Below are 19,902 nucleotides of genomic sequence, written 5' to 3' on the forward strand. Positions count from 1 at the left end.
AATCCCTCAAGGTAGTATCCAAATAATAAAACTCATATTTGAGGGACCTTAGGGCAGCCTTGCATCTTAATTTTAACAAGGTATCAAAGCCCTGTTTCCATGTCATTATTTTTCAGAGTTGGGCAAGACACAAGGTTATATGGTAACATGATGAGAACCAGCTATATTGGATCAGAGATGTGAAATAAATCCAGGGGCAGGCTTTTAATATGAGATGTTATTTCAGAGCCTGGAGAATGACACAAACCATTTTCTGCTCTCGTGAAGTGTTTTGACAACTCCCGACTGTCTGAGTGGAATTGCAGACCCTTAGCTCTGTGCTGCCACTTGCTTTTTCTGTACGTGAGTTTGACACAAGGCAGAACAGCAGCAGAACTCCTCATGTGAGCTGCAAAGCCAAACCTAAACTGTGGGTCACAGAACATGACCCAGTGGGATGTCAGGGCCATAGGGATAGGGGATAGGAGCACAGGCTAAGGTCACCTCTGCCTTCACCCTTGTCTATGGAGATGCCTGGCCCATCCCTGGCAGGCATGTTTCTAACCTGTGATTAAAACCATTCCGCAGCTTCTCTGCCAAGACAACTCAGCTGTGTTTGGTTCTCAGTAGCTTGTTTTAATATTTGGTCTGGGAATATTTAATACCTGGGAATGCGTTGTTGCTTGTCCTTGCCTAGCTAGCAAGAGAGAGTAATCTCACTGTCGCCTCCAGAGCAGACTTTACATATTGTTAGATTTTATTGTTTCTTTCTTCCAGGCAATTTCCAATCGAAAGAAACACAGTTCTTTGGGTTTTTCCTCAGGAGGCATGTCTTTCAAATCTCCAGATTTCCTCTCACCTGCTTAAGCCTTTCCAAACCCATGTTTCCCAGCCTGTCTTGCTGGACTCTGCAGAGGTTTCACAGGGACAGAGGAGCATCATTTTTCTCCCATGTCTTGCAGATGCTGTTGAAAGTTCATCCCAGAATGAGCTTTGCCCTTTTCTGCAGCACTGATGATATCTGTGCATCCTGCTTCTCATTACACAATACTGTTGTTACACTTTGCCCTTCAAATTGCTTTCTGCCCCTCTGGGCTTGGGATCATTCGTAGATTGGATGCATATGGTTTTTTTCCATTAGCTGGGCCTTTAATGAAAATAGTGATCAGAATCAAACCCAGGACAGACAGAGGAGAAAGCTTGGGTGTTCTGATCTGCCGTACTCTTGAGAAATCCTCATCACCTGCCCTGACCCTGGTTTCTGAAGGACACTGCGATGGTCTGCCTCCACGTGTGTGCTTGTCTCTAGGTTTCATCCCATCTTTCCCATGTAACTCTTGAATCCTGTTCAAACAAATTCAGGGAAGGCATGAAGATGTCTGAGATACAGCATTCCTGCAGTGGGCATGGACGACGCGTGGCCTGAGGACTGTACGCAGCCCTGCTGTCCTTGGTCAAGCCTGTAAGTAGGTAGGAGGCAGGTTAGGTGAGGCTGGCAACCAAGGGGTGTTGGCTAGTGAAGCTGGTGATGGTTCATCCGCCAGTTGGTCAGCACAGGCTTAGCCGTGGACCAGCAGCAGTGTGTGCTGGTCATCACCCAACCTGCAGATGAAAGAAAGGCTGATAAGGACATGCTGGAGCTGCAGGCACTGTGTCTTGGGCTCATGGAGAGCGTGCACAGAACTGACCTTCATTTGGCAGAATCACAGAATCACCTCGGTTGGAAAAGCCCTTGCAGCTCCTCCAGTCCAACCATAACCCTCACCCTGACCGTTCCCAACTCCCCCAGATCCCTCAGCGCTGGCTCAGCCCGACTCTTCAACCCCTCCAGGGATCCCGGGGACTCCCCCCTGCCCTGGGCAGCCCATTCCAACGCCCAACAGCCCCTTCTGCACAGAAATCCTTCCTCAGAGCCAGCCTGACCCTGCCCTGGGCAGCTTGAGGCCATTCCCTCGGGGCCTGGCGCTGGCTCCTTGGCTCCAGAGACTCGTCCCCCCTCTCTGCCCCCTCCTGGCAGGGAGTTGCAGAGGGCCAGGAGGTCTCCCCTCAGCCTCCTCTTCTCCAGACTGAACCCCCCCAGTTCCCCCAGCCGCTCCCCAGCAGACCTGTGCTCCAGACCCTGCCCCAGCTCCGTTGCCCTTCTCTGGCCACGCTCGAGTCATTCAATGGCCTTTTTGGGGTGAGGGACCCAAAACTGAACCCAGGAATCGAGGGGCGGCCTCCCCAGTGCCGAGCCCAGGGCTCAGATCCCTTCCCTGTCCCTGCTGGCCACGCTATTGCTGACACAAGCCAGGATGCCATTGGCCTTCTTGGCCCCCTGGGCACACTGCTGGCTCCTGTTCAGCCGGCTGGCCATCAACCCCCACCCCCGTCCCTCTGTGACTGGCAATTTGTTTCACTGCTTATGAATCCCTTTAATTTATCACTTTAGTCAGGCCTGTAAAAAGGTTTTTAATGCCAGAAACCAAAGTTGGACTGACTGCTCTGTGATTCCCAAGTGTTCTCCCTTTCCCTGTCCCTTACTTGTGAGACCCCAGGTTCGCTCTTAAGGTCCTAAAGGTACCTGCTGGTGGCGTGGCGGTGAGCAGCTTGCGTAGGTAGGATGGGGTGAGTGCCGTCAAACTGCCAGCCTCCCTTACATCTCTCATGTTTATGTGACCTTCAACTATTCCTTGTGTGTTGGACTCCATGCTTTAGGTAGAACAAACACTATTTCAATACTGGGCACCTTAAGAAATGAAACAGCCTTGAATACATCAGCCTCCTCCAAGCCAAGCTTTATCTTCCCCCTTCCTTCCCCCTTCCAGTGAGGGCCTGCATGATTTCTTTGTCTTGGCCTTATTCCTACGGTATTTCCAGTACCTTTTCTTACTGCCTTTTGTTCTCCTGGACAGTTGCCTCAGGGTTTTATGGTTTTGCTTTGAGTAACCAGCTAGATGTGAATGTCTCTGGGAATTTCCTTTTAAGAAGTGCAACCTACCACTTCCTTGAGTTTATTCTCTCCGTGGTCCGTTGTTTGGATCAATTCACACCTGCTGAGGTATTTAATGCATTTGCAGGCTGGAAATAGTTACTCAAAATAGTTATGCTCAAAAGTGTAAGGCATATCCATGAATGATTTCAAGAGGGAGATAGCCTCTACTCAAAGGGATTGTTTATTAGGGGCTGAATTTTGATATCCTGCCCACACAAAGCAGCATTTGACTCCAACAGCTTCTCAGCAGTAGCCCACCTGGGCTCGCTCGATGTGCCTGCAGTGTGTTAGGATCCAGCCCTGCAGGAAGCATGCCAAAGCAAATAGGTGTTCTGGCAGCATTAATACAAATATGTGCAGTAATATCCAAAGCAGCTAACAAAACCTTCAATTTTTCAACCATTTTTTTTTTTTCATATTATTTTTACATTATTTGTTCTCCACTCCAGGAACTCAGGGGGTTTTGCTTTCTCGGGTAAACTGCTGGGACTGGCCTGGCATTTGCACAGAGGAGAATGTCACTCAGTTTCCTACTATCAAGATTTATGAGAAGGGAGAGAGATCAGTGATGTACAACGGCATGTGGGGAACTGAAGAACTGACCAGCTTCATCATGCTGTAAGTGTCTGTTAATGAGTCCCTGTGCAGTAAGATTGGCACATCTGCTAGATGATGTTCTGGATGCTTCACGTCCTGTGTAATCAAAATCCTTTTCGGAAAAATAATGTCAGATCTGATTGTAGACCTGGTTTGGATGTTAGCTTAATAACTTTTTGTGCTTTTCTATGTCAGGGAACATCTGTTCTTGGACAGTGCATCCATCTGTTGTTGCTGGCCCTCTCTCTTTGGTGAAATTCCTTCTCTGTTATTTTTAATGGGGATCCCAAGGATCTCAGAGCAACCAGTTTGGCTCAGGGCTGTTCTCTCTTCCCCATAACAAGCTCCAGTGCCTTTCTGTGAGTAGGCATTGTCCTTCCTTCCCAGGAGACTGAGCTTTGTCTCTAAAGAGGCATAACGGTTGTCATATTGGGTTGGGGTGTTGTTGTTTTGGTTCAAGAAACCGAGGAACATTTGTTGAACCAAAACATCATTGTTTTGTCTCTTCATCCCCAAAATGAAGAAGGCATCAGCCCATGTTGTTTCTCTGCCTTTCCATAGGAGCCGAGTTCCCTGCCCCCTGAAACTGGCCACAATTGAGGAAGCAGAAGGATATTTAAGAGGAGAGTTTCCATCTGAGCTATCATCCTATCACCACACTTCGCTTCTAGGAGTATTCAGCACAGCCACGAGTGAAGGTTAGTGTGGTGTTTGTGGGTTAAGCGCTCAGCTTCATTCCTGATGGGAGGGGGGTGATTCCAAGTGCTTGGAAGTTCCTTGTGTTTAGTTTTCTCTAAGCATGTTTGCTCACATCACAGCCTGCCTGGCACCACCCTTTTTAGTTTTGCTAATAGAAGACCGTGGGTGATTCCAGATGTGGGATCTAAGGTCCATATCCTGGCTTAGAGGACATGCAGCTGCCAGACATTTTTATTACAGCCAGTGGGGTGGCATCTGACAACCTCCACCTGTCTCTGCAAAGACATTTTTTGCAGATGTCCAGTCTGAACTTACCAAGCCATGATTTGTACCTCTTGTCTCTGTGGTATCTCCAGCCCCTTACCATGAGGAGTTTGACTCTGTCCGCTTTATGAATCCCCTTCAGAGTGGTTGTAGGCTGCCATTAAAACCCCTCGTAACCTCTGACTGAACAAGCCCAGATCCATCAGCCTCTTCTTGTAGTCCATATGCAATATGTCACAGCCTATTCTTTCTTAAAGAAAGCCCGTTACGCTATTGGATTGATAGTTATCTTACTGACTCCTCCTCCTGCAAATGTGCTGGTCCCAGTCCTTGCAACCAACACACAGTCCAAAACCTTTCTTTTTTTCCAAAAAAACCCAAAGCAGCAATAAGGTAAACTACAAATTTCTTACATCAGAAGGAATGAAATGTGAACATCTCAATGAAACGCACTTGTGGACTTTGAAATAGGTCGGCACAGCCCCCGGAGTGGTGGACGTCAACTAGAAATGCTAAACAAAGTTGCTGGCAGGATGTTCTGAGCTTGTTTGAATTTGTCTTGCTTTGAAGTCTCTACCAGTGTGGTCCTGGCCAGTGGCTAAAACTTGATGCTCTCCCTGCCCTGCCTGCTGCGTAAGGTGCTGTTGGTCACTCAGATGCTGCTCCAGTATAATCTGTTGCATGCCATAGCTGTGTCCAGGACCCGCTGGCTTTCCACAGCCTTTCTGAAAGATGGGAAGATTGACCTGAGAGCTACGGTGATTTTTCATGTGACAGTTGTGTACATTAACAAGAGAGAGGGAATGAAGTCAGTCTGGAAAGGGGACACCATGTCATGCTTCAGTCAAATCCACAGCGTTGAGCTAGAACCTTCCAACCCCATGGTCTCTCAGTTACCAGCTATCCCTGGGAATTACTGCATTAAAAAAAGGAGAATTTTCCCGTCTGTCTTAAGATCAAAATTTCAGACTATCTTTCATTTTGAAGCTCCGTTGTGCCTGTAAATTTTGGTTAAATGCAAACCAGGCTATTTTCTCACATAAAGAGGTCCAGAGGGAATCCACTGTGCTCAGAGGTAAGAACAAAATAAAATGTCTGGAACCAAGCAAAAACCACTTGGGCTGTGTTCACCGAGCCAGCTGACAGCTAATACGCCTGCTTCTTCTGGAGGGTCTAAGTCTGTTACATATAGCAGAAAATCTTATCTCAAAGAACCCTTTAGCCCATTTCCCCCTGGTTTTCATCAGCTGAGCTCCAAAATCTTCCCTCTATTCCACGTATGCCACTCTGCTTTAGTGAGTGGAGCCTGGATTAGCCCCAGGGTAGGACCTTGGACAACATGGGGGTGGTGAGAGGGGTTCATGGAAGGAACCTGCCTGGATCTGACTGGATGTGTGAGCTCAGACTCTTTCCTATATAGAAGCTGTTCATTTCCTTCTGTGCAAACAAATCTTGGAGGTTTCCAGAGGGCTCAGTGTGGAGCCCACAAGATTGCCTCTTCCCTCGGGCACACTCAGTCTGCAACCTGGAACGGCATCTCGGTCTGGGGTAACTCAGCGGCAGACGCCCAGGGACATGAAACACGTGGTGCTTTCACAGCCTCTAACTTGCAGGGTGTCAGAGGGTCATGCAGAACCACCTGAGGGAGCAGAAAACTGGAGCCAGCTGTACTGGCACCAAACCCAGGCCAGACCCAGAGAAACTGCACTACTGCTCTTATCAGCCTGCAGGCTTATCTGGAATTTCCAATGATTGCCTCACATCAAGAATTCCTGCTCTAACCTGAAACAGCAACGTGCCATGTCATTATCATTTCTTGTTAACTGAAACAGAGCAATGAGATGTCCAGTTAAAAAAAATCCCTGGATTTTTTCCAATGCTTAGCATCTGAGCTATGTTAAAAAGCTCTTCAGTGGGTCTGAGCTAAAAGGGGTTTATCGGAAAAATCATCATTAAAATTTATTACAAAGAGGTGAATGGTTTTATGAGGTCAACAAACAAGCATTTTTCTGGAAACTTTGAGAACTTATAGGAGAGAAATTTGTTTGCTCTGCAGAAACTGGAAGCATACTTGGAAATAAGACTCTGTCCTAAACCGTGCAGCAAATGTTTAAAAATACACCTGTGTTCTGCAAAGCTCTGGTACCATCCTAGGGCTTGCCAGCATCGGTGTAAACCAAGAGAAGGCAGCATGCAAAGATGCTACAGGTGCTGCTGGAGAGCATGGTTTCACGAGATGCCTTCTACTAGAGGGATAAGGGGTTGTGCTCAAATCCTGCCTCTGGAAACTCCGCAGGAGCTGTAGAGCCTTCCTCAGCTAGCAATTTTATTCCTTCTTGTTCTCAAATCCAGCAGTAAAGCTGGGCTTGTGCAGTTCGGAGCAGCTGTTGTGGAAGGCAGCTGGGACTCCAGCTCGAGGCATGTGCTGCAGCACATGGTCAGGCCCCGTGGAGAATTAAACTAGTGCTCTGAAGGGGGGGCAGATTTTCTAGGAAATATTTAAATAGCTTCTTTAGAAGTGCTTCTTGTCTGTAGTGGAGTTGTGTAAATTTGAGGGTGGGGGGTGTTCTGGCACGGAGCTAAGAGTCCGTTGCTGTGAGCTGTTGAGAAATGAAGACTGGTGCATGGGTCTGGCACAGTCTCCAAAATATGGAAAAATTTGGAAGCATGATAGGGAGGGGAGATCTCACCAGGAATGACTCTGATGAAAGGAATAGGCCTCTGCTGAAGGTTGTCCTGATTTAGGAGAGAATTCCTGCAGCCAGGGACGCTGCAGAGCAGCACTTCAACATGGGCTTACATCTCAAGTGGGTGTTTGAAGTTAAATGCCTGTAGAAATGCTCTCCCGAGGACGTGTGGATGTGAACCTGCTCTTTCCACGTCAGGCTGTGTTCTTTAGTGCCTTATGGCACAGGCCATGCTCACGCCCTGCCCCGTGGCCTTTTCTCCAGTGGCTGGGGCACAGACAACTTCACAAAGGGCTTGTTGGTGAAGTTCTTGGTGATCCTTATCAGCTGCTCCTATGGGTTACTTTTCTCTCAACACTGATAAAATCAAGTCACCGAAGATCGAAGAGCTGGAAACCAATGTCAAACCCATCCAACGGTGGTTTCTCTATATCAGAAGATGAACCAGCCAAGCTGTGTCACCAGCTTTGTTGTATGTGTGTTGTTTCCTACCATGTCTGGACCCTCAGTGAGCCACTCCTTTAAGGATCTAAGCTTCCATTTGGAAAGGAAAATACCATAAAGGGAAGTTTGTGGTCCCTGTGGTTCTAGGGAGACACAATGGAAAATACGGCTTTGAGTGTAGCTGGAAAGCAGGAGGCAAAGCATCAAAAAGTGACCAGTTGTGAGCCAGCTTCAGTCTTTTGAAGTCTGAGTCACTGGTCCCCAGGGCTTGGGCTGGCCAGTTGTGATATGGCGGTGAATGAGAAACACTAAATAGTATCTGAATGAGTTCTTGTTTAATTTCTAAAGCAACATGTGTTATGGCTGTATCTGAGATGTAACCTTAATTCTTGGGAAAACCTGACTTCTCCAAAGAGTGTGTCGGAAGAGCCTTTTTTGTTGTTTTCAGTTGCTCAATACAAAGGGGGAGGGGTGGTGATGTTGAAATGTGCCCCGTTCTCACCCTACCTTTGGCAGCAGTGGGTTTGATCTCTGATCTATAACCGTATTTTACAGACTCACGCAATATGGCTTGCGTGTTCTCACAAAGCTTGTCCCTCCCATGGATCCAGCTGCCTAAACCTGGATGTTTTATAATGGCATAAACCAGCTCTGAAATCGGCTTCATTTTGGGGCTCTGCTTTTGGTCTCTCAGCACAGATAGATTCAGCTGTGATGGATCAAGAAAGCCCCAACGCAGTCCTCTCCTCCCCATCCTCTACCTGCCCTCACAGTCTCTCAGTGGACTCCAGCAGCCACTGCACGGGGGTTTTGTGTCTTTGGAGGTGCTGCCCTCTCGTATTTAGCTGCACAAAGCGGTGGAACACGCTGTATCTGCAAAGCATTTAGCTTTTTGACCTTCCCTATCCTAGCTGGATGCTCGTAACAGACCCTGTCTGTTCTGAGGAACTGGATAAAACGAAAACAAACTTGGGGTTTATCTGTTTAACTTATTTGTTAACTTAGTTTATCTGTTGAGCACTTAGCACTGCCTCAGTTAAGTCACCATCAGTCATTTCCAAAAGGGAACTGGGATTTATAAGATTTCTGTTTAGATTTATAATTGCTCTCCTGTTTTAGAGAACACTTACAGACTTCAAGTCCTTAAAGACATTTCATTTTCCAGCAGTGCCTCTGTCGTGCAGATCCTGGAAACTCAGTGCTGGTGGCTAAAGAGCAAGTACTGTTCTCATAATAGGAACTTTCCTTCTGATCCTTTCTGCCAACTCCTCCTCCCATAGCCTGCAGCCACGAGATGAATCCATTTCTCATGAGCCTCTCATCATAGTTTTGTTCCCAGCTGACTGTTTGCTGTGGGAGCATGTTATGTATGCAGGCAGCCATTTGATTTCCAGGAGGAAGCTGACACTTCTCATTCTAGTGTGGTTTTTTATATCTTTGTCTTTTCTACAGCCAGGGAAGCTTTCGAAGAGGCAGGAAGCATCTTAAGTGGCCATGTAACAATGGGGATGTATTTTGAAGATGATGCCTTGACTTTGTAAGTTGTGTCTCCTTTTCTTTGGGGAGAATTCAACCTGATCTGCATTTAGTGAAAGTCAGTGCCTAGGGCAAGTGTCAGGGCTGTGCTGAGTGTTTAACAGCAGCCACAAACAGCTACGAGTGACTTAGTCCTGTAAGGAGATTGGTCGGGACTCAGCCAAAGGGAGATGTAGCCCTGGCTCTGCCACTGATTTGCAGCCTCTCCATGGTCAACTCATTTAGCCCAGTTAGAATGAATGGTCACCTCTGTTTCTGCTATTCAGGTTCGTTCTGGGTTTTTTCAGTCCTCCAGCCCTGCCAGCCCCCAGACATCTGTCATGTTCCTCATGCAGACAGGACTAAACTTTTATGGATGAAAAAACAGGCTGGAAATATTATACCTTCTAGCTTGGATCTGTGTGTGAGGAAGAAAAAACACATCTGCCCTTCTCTTTCCATCAGGAAGCAGTGATGAATTGTTACTGGTCTTCCTCTTTCTGTAGTCCCTTCACCTTCTCGTCTCCTCTTCCTGCTGCAAAAGCACCCACTGAGCTGGGGATGAGGAAGGGGAGCATAAGGTGATTGCTGCAAAGCCAGGGGTGTAAATGTGAGTCTTGCTCTGATGGTTGCCCCCAGTTGCCAAGAGTAGCCAGAAGAGGCTGCTTGTGACTACTTGCAGGCTTTCTTGGCTAGCAGGTGTTGTGTCTGAGTGCTGGAAAATGGTTTGAAAGCCCTGAAATAAATGCTGTCTTCCCGTGGAGCTGCCTTGGTGTGGAGCAGACGCCTTTCTGCAGCCCTGTGAAAGGCATTAAACCCCTTCGGGTCTCATCCAGCTTCCCGGTGGGCACTCGCATCTGGCTGTGAGGTGTCTGCAGCTGCCAAGGGTGGGGAAGAACCTACCTTTATCTTTTCAACCATTCATCTTACTGTGGATCTTTTTGTCTTGAAAGATGCGCTTACCTGTTTCCCTCCCTTTGGCAAGAGCAAGATGTTACCACCAGTTCCAGACAGAGCTTTGGGGAGCTGCATCCTCTTTCTAGAGGAAGAGTGCTAGAAAAATTAGCAGCTTTCCTCCTGCACATATGGCGGAGAAGCCAAGACTTTCTTGGTCAGTTTTTGATTAAATAAGAACATCAGCTGTGGCCCTAACTTTAAGCCAAATTGGAGTTAATGGGATCTGAACATATATCAGTCTGTGCACTTAATGGTGTCATTAAGACTCGCTCCAGCAAGGAGCAAAGCACTTTGGATTAGACTGAGAGATGCTTCAGTGCCTATAAATACAGCTAGATCCAGGGGGAATCTCCAGCTTGTCCTGACATCTCATTTCCATCAGAAATTAGAGTTAAAAATCCCAGAAGGTCCTTGGCCTGTTTTCCAGGTGTGGGTTTAACAGCCAGTAATGCAACAGTGGATTATTTTCATTAGTTCCTTACAGATGCAATGCATCCCTAGTATCTCTGATGAGACATGGGTATTTTTGTGGTATGCAGGGAAAATAAAAAGGCAAATATCCTGGTAGTACAACTCTATTAACGTAACTGTGCTTAAATCACCGGCCGTGGTTGGGTCTTAGAAGTGAGGCAGTGCCAGGCTTGTTCAGTGCTGGGGTGAGAGGCCACAGGGCAGGTACAGAATTCACAACCAGCAGCATCAGGGTGAAAAACCTGACCCCCCCCCAAGCTAAGGGTCTCCTAAGGATCTCAGCCCAGCTGATAGAAGGAAAAAAAGCAAAGGAGGGCAGGTGATCTTACAAAGCAAGATACCAGTAGAAAAAGCCTGTGTTCTCTCAGCAGTGACACATGCAAGAACACACCTCCATCCTCCTGCTCCAGCCGCAGTCTGCAGGGTGCTCCTGTTTAGTTGGAATAGTTAATACAGTTTATATTGATATTCATTCTGCCAAGTTTGGATTTTGGCTGTGATTTGTGGGTGAAGCTACTGTAGATGGTCATCTTCTCAACTGTAAGTAGAAAGTAAACACTTACAGGAATTCCTTATGCAAGAGCCAGGCTCACTTCCCTTTTTAAGAAAAGAAAAGATATTCTTCTGCTAAACACTCAAGGAGGAAATGTTTGTGGCTCTCAGGTCATGGAAAGCTGATTCCCCTCTTCCCAGAGAAAAAGGTATACAAAGTACACAAAGAATGTTGTTAGCAAAACTGCTCAGCAAGCACCTGCTCAATTAGTAACTACTGAAAAAAACCCAACACGTTAAGGAAGAAATGCTTTGAATGAAGCCATTATTTATTTCTCAAACACTTAGATGTCATAGATTCCTGCCAAGTATTTGTTTGCAGATGTTTTTGATTTAAATGCAAGTCTCAGATTACCCATCGCATGCCCCTTCTGTATAAATAGAAAGCTACTGTAAGCAACAATACAACCACTTGGTACCAGTAAGATGAGAAGTGATTTCAGGGTAGACTCTAGCTATTAAGAGGGGGAATGTATTGATTTTCTGGCCATAACTTCCTTATCAAAGGCTGCTAAACGAATTGATGTATTTAGACATAGGGAACAAGAGTCCTTACCTCCTCTGAGAAGCCAGAGAGTCTCTTTACGACTTACGGAAGACTTAAGAAGTTCAAAATCCCTGAATTTAAAAATTTTCTAGGGTCTTACCATTCTTAATTGATTGCAAATACAGGTCAATTTGAAAAACAACAGAGAGGAAAGGTGAGGACCTTCCTAATAGATCAAAGGATTCCCAGTCATGACCAGAAGTGCAAAACTCAGCTTCCCTGATTGGTGGAGCTCGTGAGTCTGGGCAGAAAGGAGAAGGCTTAGCTCAGGGCTGGGTTTACAAAGATAAATTAAAAAAGCAGAGAATACTGCAAAATGAAACTGAAATGGCTCAGATAAATCCAATAGCAGTTTAGCAGCAGGATTCACAACATTTGACGGCCCCAAGAAAGTCCAAGGTCATTTATTACTGCTGCTCTTTGTCAAGACATCAGTGCAAACCCATGGTGCCCATGGGAAATTTGTATTATTTCCAGAGAAGTGCTGCAATGGAGGAAACAAAAGGCCTGCAAATGCACTGAACGTTATCTGCAGTTCCCTCCACTTGCTTTGTCATTGACGACCTAAACCACCAAACACTGAGACTTTTTAAAGCAAATTTGAACTGATCTCGATCCCATTCGGAACTGCTAAAATAAGTGTCCGAAATGAACTTTGGGCAAACCACGGAGAGAAGTGCAATTGGTTGTAACATGGCTCTTCTGTGAGCTGCCTGTGCAGTAGGCTGTGCCTGTGTTGCATCTTTCTCATATGAAAAAAAAAAAAAAAAAAAGAAAGAATAGACCAGAGTACTTCTGAAAAGGAAATCGAAGGGTTTGCACCTCCCCACCTCCACAACCCAAAACGTCCTTACACCTCACTCACTTCCCCAGCAAGTCTGCTGTCACAGCCTTTGAGAAATTACCAGCAGCCTTTGAAAAATAAACTACAGACACCCCCCAAAAAACTGTTGAGGCAGCTGATTTCCTCCTTCACGCCCTTCCTCTGGGCACTGACATCTGGAGCCTTCAGGGCTGAAGTTCCTCAGGCTTCCAGAAAACGGCTCTCCCATCTTGGTTTACCCCCTGCCCTTTCATTGCTTAGACTTCTCCTATTTTTGCTCTTTCCACTTTCTCAGCTTTTCTTTAAATACCCTTGAACCCTCTGAACCGGAAGAACATCGGGGAACAAAGGATGAGCTGGCTTCTCCACCAAGAGTATACATGTGCAGGTCGTGTGTGTGGCTCTAACGTGGGGTTGGACTTCAGCAAAATTGCCCGTGTTCACCAAGCCAAAAATCAGATCTTCTGAAGCTTATTTTCTCTAGGTTGGTGTCCCTCAAATGGGCTCTAAGACCTTCTGTTTGCCTTGGCTTGGGAGGCAGGGTAAAGCGCTGGGTGGGTATTTGCACCACCTAACTTTAGGTGTGAAAATGAAAGAGAAGTGCCAGCAAATAGTTCAGATGGATTTTTCCAATTATTTAAGGCTGATGGCTTTTTGCAGAGGAAATATCCGGGTTTGTGTGTGTATGTATGTAGTGTCTGGTGCAAGCTGGCTAAGTGGTTGTTTCAGAAGGGGACGAGGGAACACGTCAGCCCCGTCTCTCCCCATCAAATCAGAACGCTGCAGGGGCTGGAGAGGGGGCGACGGGGAACGTGACCCTTTCCTTCTCTAACAGCAGCCTTTCCCTCCCCTACATCCCTGTCCCCACTTTTCCCCATGAGGATACCAGCTCTGCCTGCAGCAGGTTTGGTGTGTGCCAAATCCCCCGGCCGGTTCGTGTGACCATCCTTCTTTTTCAGATCCCGTAAATATGCAGTTTCTCCCCCAGCCCTCCTCCTTGCCAGGAGTGGAGGTCAAAGCGTGGAAGGCATCACTTTATCCAAACAGAACGCGCAGGACATGGTGCAGATGATCAGATATGAATTGCTGGACATTTTTGTAAGTTTAAAAAAAAAAAAAATTGTCCTTTTCCCATTGCGGTCATTTGCAGAAGCACTGATTATAGCGTGGAGCTGTGCAAAATGTTTGCTCATTATTTCTATCATGCTGAGTTACATTTGGTTTTAAATTTTATGTTATGGATCAGACAGTCTGGACAGAAATCTGCTGTTTGCTGTGTGGTCTCGTGGGAGGAGAGACCCTGGGAGTCAATGGCCTGGCTTGTGCCCGTAGTCACAGACCTGCTGCTGTGGTGGCTTGGCCTCTCGCAAGGTCTGCTCCTTGCTTCTTCCACATGCCTTTCAGAGACTGGTTTTAGCCGTAAGATGTGGAGCTGGGCTGAGCTGGCCTTGCTTCTGCCTTCTGTGCTCACACCCTGTCATCTGAGAGTGCACAGCTGCTCATACAGACTTGGCTTGCAACGGGCAGACTTGGGCGTAGGCATCTCCAACGTGCACCAATATCCCAGCACCCACACTTGTTTTCGAGCTGCTTGCATTCAACATGAACCCTACAGCTTTGCTGAGCCCCTGCACCCCTCACATAAGGACAGAAAGTCTAATTTTGTCCTGTGCTCTTCTCCCTATAAACCCCAACTTCTTGTTTTGATGTCTTGCAGCCAGAAATCACCGTGCAAAATCTGCCTCGGTACTTGCAACTCAGAAAGCCCTTCCTCATCTTGTTCAGCGATGATGACATCGGTCAAATAGAAAGCAAGGAAATGCTGAAGCTGGCAAAAGGAAGACCCCAGCAAGAGTTTGTGGCTTGCTGGTTGAACTTGTGAGTGTATAAAAACCTCTTTTCTCTTTCCGTTAGCTCTCTCTTAGTGTTTCAGGGCAAGAAAAAACTGAGTCTGCAATTACTGAAAACACTATCTGGCTGGTAATGTGATTATTCGGTCTGAAGTCATCATGAGTTGGGAGGTCAAAGCATTTAGCAATGATTCAGTATGTGTTCTGGGCAGCTGCAAAATTGCACGACAAAGTAAAATTTGTAAAGGTTTAATTGATTGAAGAAATAATTTTCAGTAGAGTAAAATGTTCTCAAAGATATCGTGTGGTAGCTTGACCCTGGCTCTGGTGTTATTTGTGTTTTTGTTGCATGTGGGAGAAAAGAGTAAATTTGCCCTCCTGGAGTGTCGTATGGTCATTTTTCCACCGGCAATCAGAAGGAATCACAACAGGATAATTACTGATTACTGACTGGGGTAGAGTTTTCAGAAGAAGGGACAGCCAGAAGAAGCCCCATAAGGCAAACTTAAACAATACTCAAGAAATCAAATTACTCCAGGAGCTAAGAAATAGAAAGTTGTAGGAGAGGGGATTTTTTTTTAATCCTCCCCTCACTAGTTGCATTTTCAGTTTTTAGCCTCTGTTTGTTTTGTCCAAGTCCAGAGACACCTCACTGTCTTAATCATAGCGTGCTTTGAAGTCTGGGAAGTGCCTCGCAGCGTGGGCTGAAGTTTAGCTAACGGAGAACGCACATGTTTTCAAAGAGAAGACGATTTGTTTGCCAGTAATGCACAAGAAACGAGAGCCCTTGGAACTTCCCCACCTACACATCTGCCTTTGCTCTCCCTGAGAAAGAGAGCGCTGTCCTTTGTCAGAACAGAAGTGCATTACCACAAAAGAGGGCAAATACGCCCATTGGCTCAGAAAGAATAGCACAGTCCTAGAAAGAGGACCTCCTTCCATAGCGAGAGCCAGCTCGCACCTCGAGCATCACTCTCAGCCTGAAAATAGTGCTGGAAGCACTCAGCGTCTTCATGGGCTTGCTGTGCCTCCATCTCAGTGTCCTCTCTTGGCTCTCTCTGTGTCACCTGGGGGAGTTGCCACCCCAGCTCCTCGGGCTGCAGGGAAGCACCCAGCAGCTGCCTAAGGGGCTGGACCTCCTGAGCACAGCCCTTGTCATCACCTCCTGCCTTTCCAGCCCTGGGACTTGCCTCGCAGTGGGGCAGTGGCAGCAGCTGGGCTGGAGGGAGCTGGTAGCTCTGCCTACAAACACAGACTAACCACGGGGGCTGCAGGATCTGTCCTGCTCCTGTCTCCCCTGTCCTTAAAAACTTACAGTGGAGAACATTTCACACCCACCTACAGAGTTTGCCCCAGCTCCTCCTGCTCGAGGATTTCTTTCCACATCTAATCTGCTGCCCACTCGCTTCCCATCTGACCCTAAAGTCTTGCTTAAGGCATTGAGTTGATAAATACTGCGGTGAGCTTCTACAGCTGTCCCGTAGGCAAAATTTGCTGGATGTGGCTCAAGGGCTTTGGTGCTTGCTCAGCTCTCCATCTTGTGCTGTCAAACCTCTGGTGAGCAAGTTGAATCTCCTCTTCCCCACAGGAAGAAGACTCCGGTGGGACGCGGGGTCCTGAAGGCATATTTTGCCACCACGCCTTCGTTGCCTGTTCTCGTCTGGGTGAACTTTCATGCCGGGGGTCAGGTATTCAAGTTCCCCTCAGAGCAGTCTATCACTGAATTGGACATCTTGTCTTGGCTGGAGAAGCTAAAAGCAGGCCTGGAGGTTCCCAGCAGTAAGTGGACGCGCGTTTGTAAGGTTCCTAAGCACACACTGTTAGCTCCAGTCTGTTTATGAGAAGATGCTACGTGCAATAAATTGTCTGCCTTGGAATTTAATGATGGAAAAACTAGCTCTGCTAGTTTCAGCTGGAGAAGTACAAATAGTCCGGCCAGAAGAGAATACCCGGACTCACAAGTTTACTTTGGGACTGTTTAAGGTTCAGAGCCAAGTTCTGAATCGACATCTCTTCCCCACGATACTCCCCAAACCTGGCTGTGCTCTCTGGTTGCTGTGAACAGACCTTCCGAAACACAGCTTGCAAATAAAAAATCTCCTGAATCTCAGGTGTTAGCATAAGAAATAGCTGCTCTTAAGGCACCTCCCAGCATTTCTTTTGGATGGGAGAGGGTAAAGAAATTGGTGCTTTGTTGTGGTCTTTGGGACATAAAGGGTTGGTTTGTACCGTGGAGCTTTTTGCTGCATCCCTCCTGCCTGGGTCAGCCTGCTGAAGCTTTGGAGGAAGGCAGCACGGATGTGCCTTCCTCCTGTCTTACATGTAGCCATGGGATGCTCCAGGGATCTTGGGAATTGTTGGCTGCCAACCTGCTCCAGACTCTGGAAAGGCAATGGGGTAACTCCACTTGATCTTTGTGAATTTTAAAATAAGCCTTTGAAAGCAAGTGGTTCCAAAAGCTGGCATCAGCTTGATGGGTAGGGTGTGTCGGCTCTTACCGGAGCTGAAGACAACCCCATGAGCCAGCTGTGCTTCTGCACCTCTTTCCATTGCCACTGCTAAAGGCTGTCATGTAGGTCTCTAAGGCAGGGACCTTAGTTTTCAGGGATGTTGGAGGGGTGAGCTGATGGCTGAGCAGCTCACGGCATGGCCGAGGGCTGTGCCAACCATCACATCCACCTTCCTCAGGCTTTTAAGTGCTATGAACCATGTGATCGGTCTTAAAAGCGTAAATTAAAGAGCATCCTCACGTAATGGGACCGCTTCCTCCTCGTATAGACAGCAGTCTCCCCTCACTCCTAATGGCGTCTCAGTAATGTGCAGTCATTAACACGGTTGTCTGAGACACGAATGAAACATCCACCTGCTGTGACCTTTGCAGTGGGGGTGTCTGAGGAGAGAGGATCCCCATAGCCTTCGGGGAGTGGAGCCTAATGCACCCCTGACTGGTTTAACTGGGGTGGTGGTATTAGTTTTGACGGAAAGAAGGTGATCTTTAAGAAAATATTTGCATTTTGCTTTCACTGGAAGGGCAAAAAAAAGCCGTAATTCCTTTGAAAGGGAAATGTCTGTGGAGTGGGGCTGCATAACTCTTAACTTCTTAACCCAGGATTGTATTTGCTTCTCAGGTACCTTGTCTGACGAAGACTGGAAACCGCCTCTCCCCGCTTACAACTTCCTCCAGATGATGGAGACCGCAGTGCCCGAGCTCCCCCTCCACACCCCCCAGCACCACGGGGACACGCCAGCAGCACAGCACCCACCCGAAAGCCCCGGAGGGGACACCACCGCCCAGGAGGAACCATCCCGGGAGACCAAGGCAGAGAAAATGACGTCCCCTGGGAGAGACCTGCGGGGGACAGCCCCCAGGCTGGCAGCAAGGGAGAAGCAGGGCAAGAGACACAGCGAGCTTTGAGAGCTGAGCGTCCCCCTGCCCAGGCCAGTGAAAGATGTGGGATGGTGTCTAGAAAACCTTAATCACTTTCCCACCCCTCCATGAGCCTTTACACGGGAGAGAGGAGTGCTTTCAGCTGTAAATTAATGGTGAAGGGATAAAACAGCCCCTAAGTCTCCCTGTGAATGCCCTGCTGCAGTGTGCTGGTCATGCTGCGGTGGCTGTGATTTCTGGTGCCAGAAACATGTCCGTACACCCCTCACCTTGGCTCCCCCCGGATTGTATTTCACAGCAAGGGGCAAGAGATCTGCAGGGAGGTCGCTGCGAGGGAGCTCAGCCCACCCCATAGCTGGGGAAGAGCTGGGGCGAGCTCACTGCACGCTGGAGGCTCGCCTGCGCCACAGACTACACTGGAAAAGTCAAATCAGCTCAGCCCTGCTCTGTAGTTTCTGTATGTCTCACATAGGTGCCCCCGAGCAGGAAGGGGTGAGTGATTCCAGGATAAAAAGCACATTTCTCTCCCCACTGGTTGCAGTGGTGGCTCTACTGTTGCATGTCGGCAAGCCCTGCTCTCAAAAAGTGATCGCATCTGCGCTGTAACCATGTGGAGCTGGGAGGGCAAGCGTGCCACCCACTCCAGGGCTGCTGAAACTGGCACCCACTTGTGTTTACACCTGACTTGTGAGCTGAATTCGTGAGCGTGTTCATCATCCTCGGGGGTAAGAGGAGTATCTGGTTACAGCAGTTTTATTAGGAAGGCCAGAGCTCAGGTCATTGCAAGAGCCGTGAATAGCTGGGACAAAAATTTACCAGCAAATCCCCAGGGCGGGCAGGTTGGAAAATGGCTTTGCTCAATGCTGGCATTTTCTTGGTTACAAGCCCAGGGGGTTATTTGCAGCCTCGATTTTTCTTTGCTTTTAGTGACGGCGGCAAGGTTGGTGCCTCCTGAGCTGGGGATGGTGCAGGGAGTGAGGTTTGCAGAAAGCCCAGTTCTTTGGAAACGAGGGGAGGGAGATGAAGGGCAAGGCTGGCAGTGCTGGGGCCAGAGCCTTCTGGCGCGGAGTGGAGCTGCTTCACATCCATATCTGGGTAGAGAGACACTGGGGAAGTGGCTTTCCAGCCTCTGCCCATCTCTGGGGGACAGCAAAAGGTCTGTCCTTCCTTGTTGGAGGACCTGAGGGCCGGTGTGAGATGTGGGCTGGGGAGAGCTGTGGTTTTGGAAGGAAGCTTTGCCTAATCCCACCCATGCCATGACTATCTTCCCACCCCCTTCAATAAACCTCTGTTCCCTTCCACAGCACCGCTGAGGTGTGCCGGGAGGGTCAGATCCTCCTCCTCCTCCTCCTTATGGCTCTAAAGTTACTGGGGAGGGGAAAAATGGGTGGCGAGGAACTGCTGGGAGCATTGTAAAGTCTATTTCTCATCCTGCAAGCAGCCCACATGGTTGAGAGTATTTTGAAATGCCCAGAAATAGACCATTAGTCCTGGGTTCTTCTTGTATCCCTTAATTGAAACAGACCATTTTTGGATTTAATGACAGGCTTAGAGCCAAAATATATGTATTTAAAGTAATAAGCTGGAGCATGCAGACCAGGGCCTGCCATGCAGCTGAGGATTCCCAAGGGAAGGAGGATTACCAGGCACCAACAGATCCTCCGTGAGTTCCTGTCATTCCTCAGCTGGATAAGGTCGTTACGCCGCTGTACATCAGTCGTTTCCCGTCCTGTCCCTAATGACGCCACTGCTGGTGTGACAGCGTTGCTCTCTCTCTTGGTGCAGGTGAAGTGTGACGTTTGGACTTGTCATTGCTGTCTTAAATAAATTCTCTCTCGAGTACGGTCCATCTGCATCTGTCTTGGATGCAGTGTGGTGAGTAGAGGGGCTGGTGTCCTGGACTGGGGGTAGCAGAGGTGGACAAATCCCTTTGGGAACGCTCCCCCAGCCTGCCGAGCCCTGCAGGAATGCTCCCTTCCTTCGGCAGGGTTTGTGCAAGATGAGGAGCATCCCTGCATCACCCTGCTTCTTGGCTGCGTGTCTTTTTTCAGTCGCAGCCCTTCTCTTGTGCAGCACTGGGCAGGAGCTTGTCACTAGGGGTCAGTGCCACATCTCCGTTATGGCTGCGAAAATTACTGCCTCTGCTTAATTGATG

General features: G+C 48.0%; 1 protein-coding gene across 2 annotated transcripts in view; it reads left to right on the forward strand.

Moving 5' to 3' along the window:
- Positions 1 to 19,589, forward strand: part of TXNDC16 (thioredoxin domain containing 16) — a 41,772-nt gene extending 22,183 nt beyond the window's left edge. For both annotated transcript variants that reach the window (XM_074908957.1, XM_074908958.1), the window contains 7 exons: positions 3,403 to 3,571; positions 4,112 to 4,248; positions 9,097 to 9,181; positions 13,469 to 13,607; positions 14,227 to 14,387; positions 15,948 to 16,138; positions 17,488 to 19,589. In XM_074908957.1, the coding sequence (XP_074765058.1) occupies positions 3,403 to 3,571; positions 4,112 to 4,248; positions 9,097 to 9,181; positions 13,469 to 13,607; positions 14,227 to 14,387; positions 15,948 to 16,138; positions 17,488 to 17,774 (1,169 nt within the window). In that variant the 3' untranslated portion in view covers positions 17,775 to 19,589. The remainder of the gene's footprint in view (positions 1 to 3,402; positions 3,572 to 4,111; positions 4,249 to 9,096; positions 9,182 to 13,468; positions 13,608 to 14,226; positions 14,388 to 15,947; positions 16,139 to 17,487) is intronic.
- Positions 19,590 to 19,902: the final 313 nt, after the last annotated feature.

Source organism: Athene noctua, chromosome 6 (assembly GCF_965140245.1).
Source record: "Athene noctua chromosome 6, bAthNoc1.hap1.1, whole genome shotgun sequence".
In the NCBI taxonomy this organism is placed as follows: Eukaryota; Metazoa; Chordata; class Aves; order Strigiformes; family Strigidae; genus Athene; species Athene noctua.